Source organism: Xenopus tropicalis, chromosome 1 (genome assembly GCF_000004195.4).
Source record: "Xenopus tropicalis strain Nigerian chromosome 1, UCB_Xtro_10.0, whole genome shotgun sequence".
NCBI lineage: Eukaryota > Metazoa > Chordata > Amphibia > Anura > Pipidae > Xenopus > Xenopus tropicalis.
Genome location: NC_030677.2, coordinates 28,471,948 through 28,485,443, shown reverse-complemented (window position 1 = coordinate 28,485,443; position 13,496 = coordinate 28,471,948). Strand labels below are relative to the sequence as shown.

Below are 13,496 nucleotides of genomic sequence, written 5' to 3'. Positions count from 1 at the left end.
CACGCTCCCAGCCACTCCCTTAATATTGGTGCATAATACCTGCTTTGGACCACCTGTTTGGGCCAGAGCATTCCTTTAGTGCTCTGCAATGGAGCATCTTCAAAGAGGTTGGGTTATGTGCAGTGACATCACAAAGGTTAAAAAGAATTTTAAAAAACCTTACCTGCATTACTGAGTGTAAATGCTGATTTGAATATTCAGATTTATGCAAACTACTCCAAATTTGCCTTATTATTGTTTCATTATTTAGCTGAACCCAAGAACTAATATAAAGCTCAATTAACATGGTCCTACAACTATAACTAGGGAGTCTGCTGTGTGTGTGTGTTTTGTACAGTAGAGTCAGGGGAATAAAAGTGAAATGCATCCTAAAACAGGGGCATAACTATAGAGGAAGCAGTCCCTGCTATTGCTGGGAGTGCCATTAAAATCACTGTAGGACATGGATAATAACCCCAGTATTTGGTACCCAAGAACTGCAAGCTCAGTTTGTTTAGCTTATTTTGTTTGTTAATTTTAGTACACAAAATAAGAGATACAGTATGTGAAAATTTGTTCCATGATACATACAAGCAACTCTACAAAAAAGTCTTAACATTAATATTCATTATGCTTCTTTCAGGTTTTCTGGCAAATTTAATAATAGAAATAATTCTGTGTGGTTTCAAGATAAAACAGAGATGTTTCATTAAATAGTTTGTTTGTCTTCACTGAGACGGGCAGCAAACTCTATTAATGTCCTCGTGGGGCGGCCGGACATGCCTTTGCGAAGGTACGGCACCTCATCCTTATTTGACATCACGCCGGCAATGTCCAGATGAGCCCAGTGAGGTGCAGTTACAAACTCTTTCAGGAAGGCGGCAGCTGTGCAGGCTCCTCCCGATCTGTAGGAAATACAAGTGGATAAAAAGAATATGATCGATATAATGTATCCTGACTGTGACTGGAAAATGAACCTTCTTATAAACCAGTTTTAGGTAAAAAATAATAATCACTAGGGGTGCCTAACATATTGTAAATGTTTAAATATTACTGTAATACATGGGCCTGCAACTCCCATATACTCATGAGGTGAGTATGTTTATGTGTTTATGTGTTACTGTCAGAAGAACCTGCCTGCTATCAGTCATTCAAATTGTACCTCAGGCTAATGGCACAAGTAGTGTAAGTAGCGTATTCTCGGCAAGCTGAAAAATATGCTCGGGTGCAGGCACATGTAGCTGATATTCACCAAAAATGCAAAATCTCACCTTTTTTGGTGGATATCAGCTACATATGCCTACACCTGAGTGTATTCAATGCTATTGGGTGCAGGATTTTGAAGCCTACATAGCGTATTATCACCAAGCATTTTTCGGCTTGTCAAGAATACGCTGCCTGCGCTACGTGTGACATTAGAGAAATTTTAGCAAACGACTGACCTGAGTGCCTAAAATTGGACTTAATATTCTTCAGTTTTGTAATTGTTCTTTGATTGTCTATAACAAATGCTTCAGGAAACAATGTGGTAGTCTTAACTGATGTGTGTATGAATTTATGTGTGAACTGAAATAAAATGTAAAGCATTTACCAATGCAACTCTGCAGTTGTGCTTATTAAATGTAGTAACCCTTATTTTTCCTAGCGCAGCAGACCTACCTCTCATAAATCTACAGAAAAATGAATGCTAAGTGTTATTGCTTTTACCTAACTTGTGAGTGCCCTCTACTGAGCTTCTAAAAAATATCTGGTGCTTTACAAACACAACAGGAAAAATGGTGTAAAGAATCACCTAAAAACGTGCGTGTGTTCACTCGATCTGTCTCCTCTTTTGGGTAATCTAACTTGGGTCACTATATGAACAAGACAGATCTCAATAAAACTAAACAGTAAGGCATTTTTTAACCACTGGACTGCTGAAAGGCCAGTTGTAAGTTTACTAGCCACAACAATTTAAAAAATTGCTTAGAAATATTCATGCCCCAGCCTGTTACCTGCTGTATTTTCCAATATTGTTCAGGTCAGCAAGAGCTGATTCAGTCACTTGTTTGCTGTAGTGCTCAAACAGTGGCATTCTCCATACACGGTCTCCGGTAACAACGCTGGCCTTGAACATATAAGACGTCATTATGTATCCTAGGTTTTTTTCTTTGATCCTAAGCTGTTACACGAAGACAGTTGCTTAATTTCATAGTGCTGTACATGCTAGTGATGTGCGGGTCGAAACATTTTCGACTCCTATCAACCCTATACTCGCCCTTACCCAACCTGGACTGGTGTGATAATACTGATGATATATACAGTATCTGTGTCCAACATGCCCACCTTAGACATAACCGAAGGGAGTAGGCATGCGTGTATAAATAAGAGAGCCACTTGGTTTTGTCGGTCACAGAAGTGAGTTGGGACAAGAAAGGGAAGGCTGTAGGGGTCTAAACCCACCCAATCTGTGCGTAAACTAATACACAAATAGTGCATCTACTGGGCCATAACTTAGGTTGCCTAGGGATTTTTCATGCTTCTTACTGTAAGTGACTTAATGAGTAAATTCATCTTAGCTGCTAGGACAAGTAGGACCAACCTTATATTCCCTCAGAATATCTACATCTTCCTTATACTAAAAATGTAATTCTAAGATAAGTATCCTATTTAACAAGCCCTGCTTTTCTAGTTTATGTTATAACGTGTTAAAAAATATCACCAACTTCCTGAAGGTGAGTCCAAAGCCAGGAAGAGTTTGTGAATACTCCAGCTGCAGCAGATCCTAATGCGACATCCATTGCACCTACAAAATCAGAGGGGATGTTACTGCAGTACCATTCTGTTCCTGTATAATTCTAACTGTGAATAAACTACACCTTCCCAGCTCAAGACAGGATCTAATATATCCTTAAGTTGTGTTGTATCACGTCAGGCTTCATGCCCCCTCTTGCTCATCATACTCAGCTTTAAAGCATTACCTTCTATCATTATACCATGCCTGCAAAAATGTCACCCATACAACCCATCAATATGCTTGTTCAGCAGTAATTTGAATAAGATTTTAATGCATATAATTAACCTTGTTTTGTGCCTGTGTTTTATGCTCTAATGCCTGCTGTGCATTTAGCACTGTAACTTTGGTGCCAGAAGACACTTTACACAGTTGCTCTAAATACACAAATGTGCATAAGGTCTCGGGTCTTCAGTAGTTGCAGAAAAACTTCTCCCAGAATCCCTCAGCAACTAAATTGTTAAAGGTAATTAGACTGTACCGAGTCGTGCAACAAATAGGGGTAGATGGTAGTCTATCCATCAGTTACACACCAACACAGGCAGCTGTAATCCTAATTTTTAGGGAGCAAAAACTCCTTTAAAGAATAAGTAAGTTTTTTTTATTTTAAAATCTCCTAAAATGACTTCAAACAGCCCCCAGAATAACATACCTATCATGCAGAATTTTTTTTGTTTCTCTATTACAAGTAGCTTAACTGCAGCTCTTTTACTGACTTCCTTGTCTAGTGTGAAGCCCTGCCAACTTTTGCTTTCTCTTTTCTGACTATGAAGAACTCGAAGAGATGCCTACTGGGCATGCTCACTGCCTCTGTACCAAATAAAATCAATCAGGCATGCACAGTGGGCACCTTTTTGAGGTCATCATAGTTGGAGAGAGAAGAAGTGTTTAGAAGTAAAAGGGGGCAAAGAATACTGGTCCAGATGGTCAGATATTTGTTGGTCTCTCTCTCCAACTTGGCTCTGATAACACTCAAAGTGTTAAAATTCGAATACTGTGATTCAATACACCCTGTAGTCATGTGAACATTCTAATGCTGTAATTGGCCACAGGTTGATTTGCCTACGTGAAAGATGAGTACACAGAAAGTGACTGCTCATTCTCTAGTGTAAGTGCCTACAAAATACAAGTTTACTTGGAAGCTACCACTAAGTGTATACAACATCAATATAAAACATGATTAACACATGACTTTCACAAAGATGATTTGTTGCTTGTCAGGCTGTTTCTCCCTAATTAAGGAATATATGCCAGAATGGACACTGTACCTGTTAATGTTGCAGCATTAACGATTGCCCGAGGATTAAAACTGTGTGCGTAGCAGAGAGCATCAGCTAAAAGAAGCCTTCCTTCTGCATCAGTATTATCAACCTGCACGAAACAGCTTGTTTATCAGAATATACAAATAACAGTAATAGTTCATCAGTCTTCCTTGGATAAACTAACGTTAAAACTGTGATTTCTGGCATTTTCCCAGTAGTCTGAAGTCAATTTATTAAACTTTTTCTGACAGTCTGGAATTTGGTAACAATCTTACTAAATTTATCAAAGCATTTCCCATTTTCCTACAGTGACCTTTTTTTGTAACAATAAAACAGTGCCTTGTACTTTATGGCAGCTGAACTGCATGAATTCATATTGGTGGCACAACAATTCTATTGAGTTTATTTAATGTTTAAATGATTTTTAACAGACCTAAGGTACAGTGATCCAAATTACAGAAAGATCCCTTTTATCTGAAAAACTCCAGGTCCTAAGCATTCCAGATACAAGATCCCATACCTGTACAATGTAGAGACAGGGCACTTCTGAATAATTTAAACAAGCATACTTCTGTTTTTAAACAAACATAAATCATCATCTAGAGACGTGTTTTTGATCTCTTTAAATACCTGAATTGTTTTTCCATTCTTGGCCTTGACCACATCACCGGGTTTATTTGCTCGTCCATTTGGCATATTTTCACACAATGGAGCTAGACCTTGAAGAGTCAGGAAACACAAGATTTTGGCTATAATTAAACTCATGTCCTTTATATCCTAGTTAATTTACTGAGGATTTTGTTTTGCATGTATACATGGTGTTTCTAAGTGAGGCTTGTCTATCCCAAGGTAAAGATATACTTACTGATAATATTGATAGGTAACTTTAGCTTTGCAGCAGTCGTGATGGCAGAACAAACTGTAGCAGCTCCCCCCATATCGCCTCTCATTGCATCCATGCCTGAAGAAGGTTTCAGAGAAATTCCACCACTACAGCCAGTCAAAAAAAAAATGTATATATTTGTACAAGGAAAATATCACAGTGTCATGCTCCCACTGGATACCAATTTCCTTCCATTTGAAGTCTCTTAAGGATATCAGTATTATGGATACTTGATGGTAGGACAAACATATTAATAAATAAACAAATAAATATTCTCTTATAACCTGCTCAGCAGGCTCATTGTTAGCGCCTACATTTCACTTTAGTGAGTCCATGCTGTTCCCAGAATTGTAAAAGATTGGCAAGCCCTTACAGCAGGTAAACATTTTTTGTATTGCAATCTTACTGTACAGGTATAGGGTATAAGGCAGTGATCCCCAACCAGTGGCTCCCAGTGACCTCAAAGTTGGTGCCCATTTTTGAATTTCTGACTTGGATGCATGTTTTGGAGGCATAAAGACCATGTGTACTGCTAAACAGAGCCTGGTGTCGGCCGTCCACACTGGGCTACTAATTAACCAATCTAATTCCTTTTGCGCTTGTGTTGCTCCCCAGATTTGTTTTCATTGAAATGTTGCTCACAACTTAGAGTGAATAAACTAGATCATGTTGTTTTTCATGTAAAGAGTGTGCAGATATGCCCTTTGTGCTAGTGCTGGCAGGCCCTGCTAGCCCTGCAACCACAGCATTTAGACTTAAGGTGGCCATACACGCACCGATATTATCGTACGAAACCTCGTTTCGTACGATAATCGGTGCGTGTATGGCATGTCGGCGAGTCGACCGATATCGCAGGAAGCTGCCGATATCGGACGACTCGCCGATCGGACAAGTTTGAAAATTTTGATCGGGCGCCATAGAAGGCGCCTGACCAAAATTCTCCCTTCAGAGCTGAATCGGCAGAAGGAGGTAGAAATCCTATTGTTTCTACCTCCTTACCTGCCGATTCAGCCCTGAATGGTGTGTGGCGGATCTTACGATGTTTCGTGCGACCGATGGTCGTACGAAACATCGTCGGATCGCCACGTGTATGGCCACCTTAAGTGTGTGAGGCTCTTCTTAGCTGCTCTGCTGACATTTAAAGGTCAAATAGATAGCACTTACTGGGACATTGCACAAGAGGCATAAATAAAGTAGCATTCTAAATGCCAGGGCTTTTGCCTTTCCAACACAATGGAAAGCACTGAAAAACTTGAGGTTGTAACCCAAAAAACATACCAGTGGTCACTAGAAATTAATAATGTATATAAATAAATGTGTATCTATATCTATATATATATATATATATATATATATATATATATATATAATGTCAAGCTGTGTATCCGAACTCCAAACCAGTTTAACAGATGGGTGCTGAAGTCAAGTCTTGATAAAGGTCCCAGGAGGGACCGAAACGTTGATCACTTCCTAGGTGTTTATTTTCTTGCCAAATACACAACACATACAGTGAACAATCAGGGTACCTGTCAAATGTCACTCCTTTTCCAACAAATACTAGAGGAGGCTGGCTTGCATCAGAGCTGCCGCTGTAATGAATTTCCAGGAAGACCGGGGGCTCTTCAGACCCTTTGGCCACACTTAGGAATGCCCCCATTTGTTGTTCTTCTATCCACTGTTTTGATCTTGAACATATAAATGCAGCTTTTTAGAACTGGATCACATGCAGTATAAAGGCCCTCTTTAAAAACTAACCCCAGTATGTAATAAGTTTGCCCAGGAGCAGTAACCCACAGCAACCAATAAGATATTTGCTACAGGTGACCAGTAAATGCTGCCTTTTGATTGGTTGCTATGGGTCACTGCTCCTCGGCAAACTTAGTGCCCTTTTTTATTATTATTATTTTTTTTTTGAAAGGTGTATTTTATTAATTATCATACAAACAACAAGCCCCTTTCTTTTTTTACATATCGCCCCAAGGTTTTTGTTTTTATTAAGAAGCCATATGTTGTGCATTTACTAGTCCGAACTAGATCTAGTAACACATAACAGCAAACTGTCTTTCAACAGCTGACCTTTTAATGTGTTACATTTTTGTATGCCAGACTGTGATACAGTATGTATAATGGGTAAAAGCAGTACTAGGTTACAGACTAAATCACCACACCAAGACATTGAACTATACAGAAAAGTATGTGCTCTACTTGGGCAAAGAAAAATTATCAAAAAATCACAAAATCTCAAAACAATAGTTACACTTGGGAGTAAATATATTTTTCAATGGAAAGCCAAATATTATTCTTCATTGCTGGAAAGATCTTTCCTTGCAAGACACTTCTCATCTGTTCTCCAAAGAGCTAGAGAGAAAAGTGGTTCTGAGGCAATGCAAAGTCTCCTATCTATCATTTCCTTAAGAGAATGATAAAGCATGCAGCCTTTAACTTAACAGGGAAGGGGAGAAGTATCTTAGGGATAAAAACCTAGTGGCTGGACTAAGCATATCTGAGATACTATCCATTTAACCTTACCTGGTAAACACCTTAACATTACTGCCCATATTCGCCAACCTCTGTTCAAATGTCTCTGCAAATTTTGTAGGTGTAATGTAATTGGCCGGCGCTTCCATCAAATGGCGAGCCAGGTTTTGCCCCTCAGCGTACAGCACTCCCTTCTCCCAGGCAGTGATCTCGCTGCTAAAAGTAAAAAACAAATCTCTGTAGGAATCCTATTTTCTGACAGTTTCTCTACTGTCCTAATATCTCTATTACGCAAATCCAAATGGGTAGGACTATCTAGTCTTTAGCCTCAGGCCTCCAAGAAGAATATGGGGGATTAATCGTTATTTTGAGAGGACATTCTGATCACCTTCCATGAAGATGAGTGGTAACTGCTTTCTTTTTTTTCTTCTTCATCTCATTGTATTCAAACAGTCCAAGGACAGCCCCTTCAGCTGCAGCCTGGGCATCTCCACATGGGTCCACTTCTACCTGCACAATCTCCATATCTTGCATCTGCCTGCAGCCCACTGGGCCAGAAGAATAAATTAGATACATTAGATGCTAACTGAAGATTTTTAATAGAAACACAAGAACTTATGCCTCGTTTCACCTTTTTCCTTCTAAAGAAGTAGAGGAATGGGAAGGTGCAAAGAGGGGAGAAACACACTGAATAATGTAGCACACAGTAGTAGTTACTGCTGTGAAAAAGAGGAGAAAGGTACCAGAGGCTGACTTCTAGAGCAGATGTCTTTATTAGCTCTTAGGCCAAGAGAAAGTATAGCAAATCCTGAAGAAATCTCAGAACAAGAAGGGGGTAAATATGGTATATTGTACAAAAAGAGTAACTTCTTGCTAGCATTATAACTATGATAAAGGGTATGTAAAGGCAAAAAACTATTTTGCATGTACTGATTGTAAAAAGAAATATATTTGCGATATACTTCAATTAGAAATGTTGTACTGTTTCTTTAACATAATCAATTCTGTGCAGCTGACTTCACTGTCTGTCTCCTCTTCCTCCTGGAGCTGTGTGCAGGAATCCTTTCCCTGATAGCCGGCCAGACTATTAAGAAAACTATTAGCACTGCTCTGCATTCGGAAGGGCAGGGAAATACATTGTAAATATGCTTCTTTTCAGTTTTGCAATCAGGTGCTCAAACCCTAGCAAAGCACTAGTAAAAAATTGATGCTTTACCTGACACTGCTGCTCTAATATTCTCCTTGGCTTCATTCCAGAGTTCATGTTGATTGACTCCTGCAGATTTCTTGCCAAGGCCAACCACAACAATGCTTGGAAAATCCTAAAACAATATGTGTGGTATAATGCATTTATGGAAGAAAGCAACACCCATTAAATTCAAATGCTAAACCCTACGAATATTCAAAAGCCTTCCCTATACTTATGCATAAAAACTGTGACTCTCTGGAGGCCTTTGCTTTTTATATATGTCACATGTCAAATGTGTGGTACTGCAGGCACACAAAGGTAAGGTCACTAGGCTGATATCCAAAGGAAGTGCCAGTGTGCACTTCTGTACTAACTTACAAGTATCTTTAAATGTATTTTTCACAGTAATTTAACATGCAAACTGCATTAAATTATAAACTAGAATTTACCTACCTTTTATGATTGTAAAATTCCAAATCAGTTACCCACCCTGAGGTGCCCCACTTTAGAAAAGTCCTAAATCTGCTTCTCTTTATTGGCCTAGGGGCTGTCTAACTTGAACCTTTAGGATACCCATACATATCAGTTATAACATTTTAGGGAAATATGACAGGGTTTTCTTTTTAGGATGGGATCAATAAATGTATTAAATGAACACTGCTAGGACAACATAAGACAGTACACGTAGGAGCTGTCAGAATCTGGGAATGGCGCAGCACCTTGGCATAGTGTAACCATAAATTGTAACCAAATCCTCATTGTTTAGACTGTATGCAGCTCTATGAATTTATAACAATGCAGTCTGCGAAGCACTTCATAACATGTTGACACCATATAAATGTATTGGTGTGGTGATGGTTTAGATAAAATGCTTTTCAATAGTTATATCTGGTGGCACACTGGACCTCCATTTGCCTGTTATTTATTACTGCTGGTCCGGTAGCTATCACTCCAGACATAAGTTCTATGTTTTTTGCCAACACCAAAAGATAATGAACCTAGAATTAATCTGAATTTATAACTTTTACAGAGCTGCTTGTCATGGAAAATATGGATTCAGTAAAAATCTGAGCTACAAATGTGAGTTTGGTATACCGACATGCAATCTATGGTTCCAGTATAGCAAATACATTTTTTTTTCTTTTATTCTATCCGCAATCTTGTAAGAGTTCCCAATAACACTCAATACAAGCAGACAATTTTATATTTCTAGAATATCTTAGCCCATTTAACTTGCAAAAGGAAAGTGTTGTTACCTCATGCAACCCATAAAATATTCGTGATTTGCCTTTTTTGAGAGATGGTCCTGATCTGTTAGAAAGGATAAAGCAAAAATCCAGAATTAACCTTCAACTATCAGTCTTCAATTTTGAATTGAGCACTGTGTGTATTGATGTACTGCACTGTGAGAACTGTGGAGCTACCATCACCTCCTGATCAGGCGGTAGCTCCGGGGCACCCTTAGCTCCCTGCATCAATAGACGCAGCACACTTGCAGCTAAGGAATCAGGTACAGACTTAATTTCTGCACCACACACCAAATCTGACGTGAGAGAACGCTGGAACTGACTACAGGCAGACTGCAAAAATATTTGGAGCATCCAGTTTACAATAAAAAGCATGCAAAGTTGTACCGGACGCACCGCACAAGTCAAACACAGTGCTAGTGCGTCTGATTCAACACCTGCATTTCACACACAATGGTGGAAAAAAATGGGGCTTTGTGGGAAAAAACATGGCGATTGCACCTGCAAGTGCACTACGCTCACTGCATCAGGGTGAGAAATATCATCTGGAAATGAGAAAACACAAAGGTACCTGGCCAACTGGTCACGCAGCTTTCCTAAAACAGCATTATCAACAGCATCTCCTGCATTTGTCAGAGTGAGCGATTCTTCTTCCTTTTCTTTCTCATACACTCCAAGGACAAGACCCTATAAAACAAAACAAGTCTATTAAGAGGACACAGGGTACAGGATGTTCCTAATACAAATGCAATGCAGACGCTAATTTGTATATAAATTGTATTATTGTACACAAATTATTTCATAAGCTACAAAGCATTATTTTGAGTATAGTGTCTTTAGAAAGCTAAGTTGAATACAGCACAAGCCCAAGAGCACATCTTTACCTTTTTCACACTATTGTAGTTCTGTTGTGACACAGCGAACCCCCTGCAGCAGTTCCTATTAACGCTCCATTTGAGCAAAGTTCTGAAAGGCAGCATCACGCCTGCTATTCAGCTGTCTCTGCCCTCTAACAACATGTGCAGCCACTGACACTGAAGGGTGACATCATCAAACTGCGCCCACACCCTCCTATCTCAGAGACGAGGCAAAATGAAAGAAAGATGCTGATTGGATAGGCTGACAGAAAGCTCGTAGCAGGCATTCAACGTGCATTCCAGCATAGCACGCAAACAACTTTATTGATACATTGACATGTACAAAACCACTGTAGAACACTGGTAAATCTACCTCTGTGTCTATGAAAATTCTCATTCATTCATTCAACTGAAGAAGCCACTCGGATGATTGGTGAAGCGTTTTCAAGAAAAGTCCATTTGCTTTAGACTGAATTGTAGATTCTGTATACCTCTGTGTTGTTTGACGCAGACAAACGTTTGTATTTTACGAAGTGCAAATATATAGAGATAATTGATACTTGATGCCAATGTTATTAAGCGGGCCGCTAACTTTTAGTATGTTTTAGAATGGTCAAACCTTTTTGAATAATTTGCCTTCTGACTTTTTACAGGATTCCAAAGGGGGTCACTAAACCCCAGAAGCCAAAAATTATTGCTCTGTGAAGCTCCAGTTTTATTGTTATGTTGATTACCTATCTGTTTATTCAGCCCCTCTCCTATTTATATTCCAGTCTAATGTTCAAACCACTGCCTGGTTGCTAGGGAAATGAGGACCCTAGCAACAAGATAGCTGCTAAAATTCCAAACTGGAAAGCTGCTGAACAAAAAGCAAAATAATAAAAAAAAACACAGAAAATAAAAAGTGAAGACCAACTGCAAGCTGTCTTAGAATATAAATCTCTACATGATACTAAACATGTATTTTAAGGTAAACAAATTATGACCCTAGCAACCTGATAGCTGCCAAAATGCCAAACTGGAGAGCTGCTGAACAAAAAGCTAAATAATGAAAAAAAAATAGGGAAATTAGGACCCTAGCAACAAGATAGCTGCTAAAATTCCAAACTGGAAAGCTGCTGAACAAAAAGCTAAATAAAAAAAACACAGAAAATAAAAAGTCAAGACCAATTGCAAACTGTCTTAGAATATCAATCTCTACATGATACTAAACCTTTATTTTAAGGTAAACAAACCCTTTAAGAGGTAAGATAGATAAAAATATAGGAAGGCTATTTTTTTCCAGAAAAGTTGGCAGCCCTAAGTTGAATGCATGGCCATCTTTAATTTTTTACAGGCACTTCAGATATGTAGGAGTAAGAGCAAATCAAGCAGCATGGCAGCACTGGATGGAGAGAAGAAACATGTGTGGTATTCTGCTTGTGCCAGTGTGGGTGAGTTAATGCTTTTAATCCTTTTTCTGCAGTGATCTTGCTGGCATGTCTGCGAGTTATAATGCCAAACCAGCTTTACACATAGGGAGCATGGCAGTTTTCATAAGGTAGCATGTATAAAGATGCTCAGTAAGTAAGTATCCCTAAAAGGTACAAACCACCCTCCCACACAGGCTTGGAACTCAAGTCCCTCTGTTGGCTGCCTGCACCCCCTCACTATGCACGGGGTGGGAAGCTACATAGAGCTGCATATTACTAAGCTGCTGTAGTCAGCCCTAGCCAGAGCCAGCCTTTACTGTATGCAGAGCAGGGAATATTTTTTAAATTCGCTGCTTCAGACCCTCCTTCTTCTCCTCCCCCATCTGCTCTCTGTGGCTTTGCAGTCGGCTCCAGAACCGGCCGGGGCTGCATGCAGGCTGATAGTAGTATGCTGTATAACAGTAGTATAATAGTAGTATAATAGTAGTAACTGAAGAAAGATTGCATGTACCAGTATAGCAGTATAGGCTTACTTTTCTCTGTAACTGGAGGTCCATTATAAACTGGGTGTTTCACAGAACCTTCTCCTCGTCAGGTACTGAAAATGAACTTTGCTCAGTTAATGGTGCTATCACTGATTTTATAGCAACTTTGAAAGCACAGTGCACATGCGTACAATTTAACAAGGTTTTTGCAGGGAGAGTTTTGACAGGATTTTTTTAAATTTCACAGGGGGAAATTGTAAAAATTTGGGGAAACGCTTGTAGTTATGGGGGTCTGGGGGGACAGGGTCAAATAGTTGGTAACTCCCAGAAGATCTAACATATGGCTATGTTTAGGCCCCCAAGTGCAGAGCTGTCAACTCCCCCAATAAAAAAAAGCAGAACTTATATGCAAAAAGATCCTTTATTCACTCTACTGTGCATGCATTCTCTCTACTGTGAATGAGCTTCTATCAGGGCCAGTGCAGTTTTTAGCAAGCAGAAGCACCATCCCGGTGTATCAGGTAAGAGATTATAATGACTGGGGGGTGCCTAACATTTTGGCACCCCCCCCCCCTCTTCCTTTGATTACACCTTTAGTTCTTTAGTATTGCAGCCTTGTATTGCCAGAAATACATATTATATTTCTACCACACCTGGCTCTATATTCTTTGAAAGTCACCATGTTTTTTACCCACAATGCAGTGCTTTCATTCACAATTCCAGTATAATTGCAACCAAGAAGCAACAATTTTCAGTTTGAATGTAATTTCCAGTGTTCTGCATCAAAAGTACATCTGCTTCCAATTCTTTAGGCCAGTGTGGTAACCCTGGGTCTACCACAACCTTTGAGGATAGTGGAAGTTCCGTGGATCCTGTGCCAACAGCGCACTGCACACCTACCCTCTCGTGCACTTATGACACATGAGTCCTC

General features: G+C 39.5%; 1 protein-coding gene across 3 annotated transcripts; it reads right to left on the bottom strand.

Annotated features, from left to right (window-relative positions):
* Positions 1–266: 266 nt before the first annotated feature.
* lap3 (leucine aminopeptidase 3) lies at positions 267–12,683 on the bottom strand. Of its 3 annotated transcripts, none has more exons than XM_012960775.3 (13): positions 12,614–12,683; positions 10,383–10,498; positions 9,821–9,875; positions 8,592–8,697; positions 7,764–7,923; positions 7,427–7,591; positions 6,424–6,582; positions 4,880–5,004; positions 4,645–4,733; positions 4,021–4,123; positions 2,685–2,764; positions 1,974–2,086; positions 267–884 (listed from the first exon to the last, which is right to left on the bottom strand). In XM_012960775.3, exons 1-13 carry the CDS (start codon positions 12,635–12,637, stop codon positions 689–691), a joined length of 1,491 nt encoding a protein of 496 aa, XP_012816229.1. In that variant the 5' UTR covers positions 12,638–12,683; the 3' UTR covers positions 267–688. The 3 variants fall into 3 exon arrangements, with proteins under 3 accessions (XP_012816229.1, XP_017948259.1, NP_001011124.1); XM_018092770.2 differs by lacking the exon at positions 12,614–12,683 and adding an exon at positions 10,696–10,888 and having other exon boundaries at positions 7,427–7,588; NM_001011124.2 differs by lacking the exon at positions 12,614–12,683 and adding an exon at positions 10,696–10,816 and having other exon boundaries at positions 617–884.
* Between the last annotated feature and the right edge of the window lie 813 nt (positions 12,684–13,496).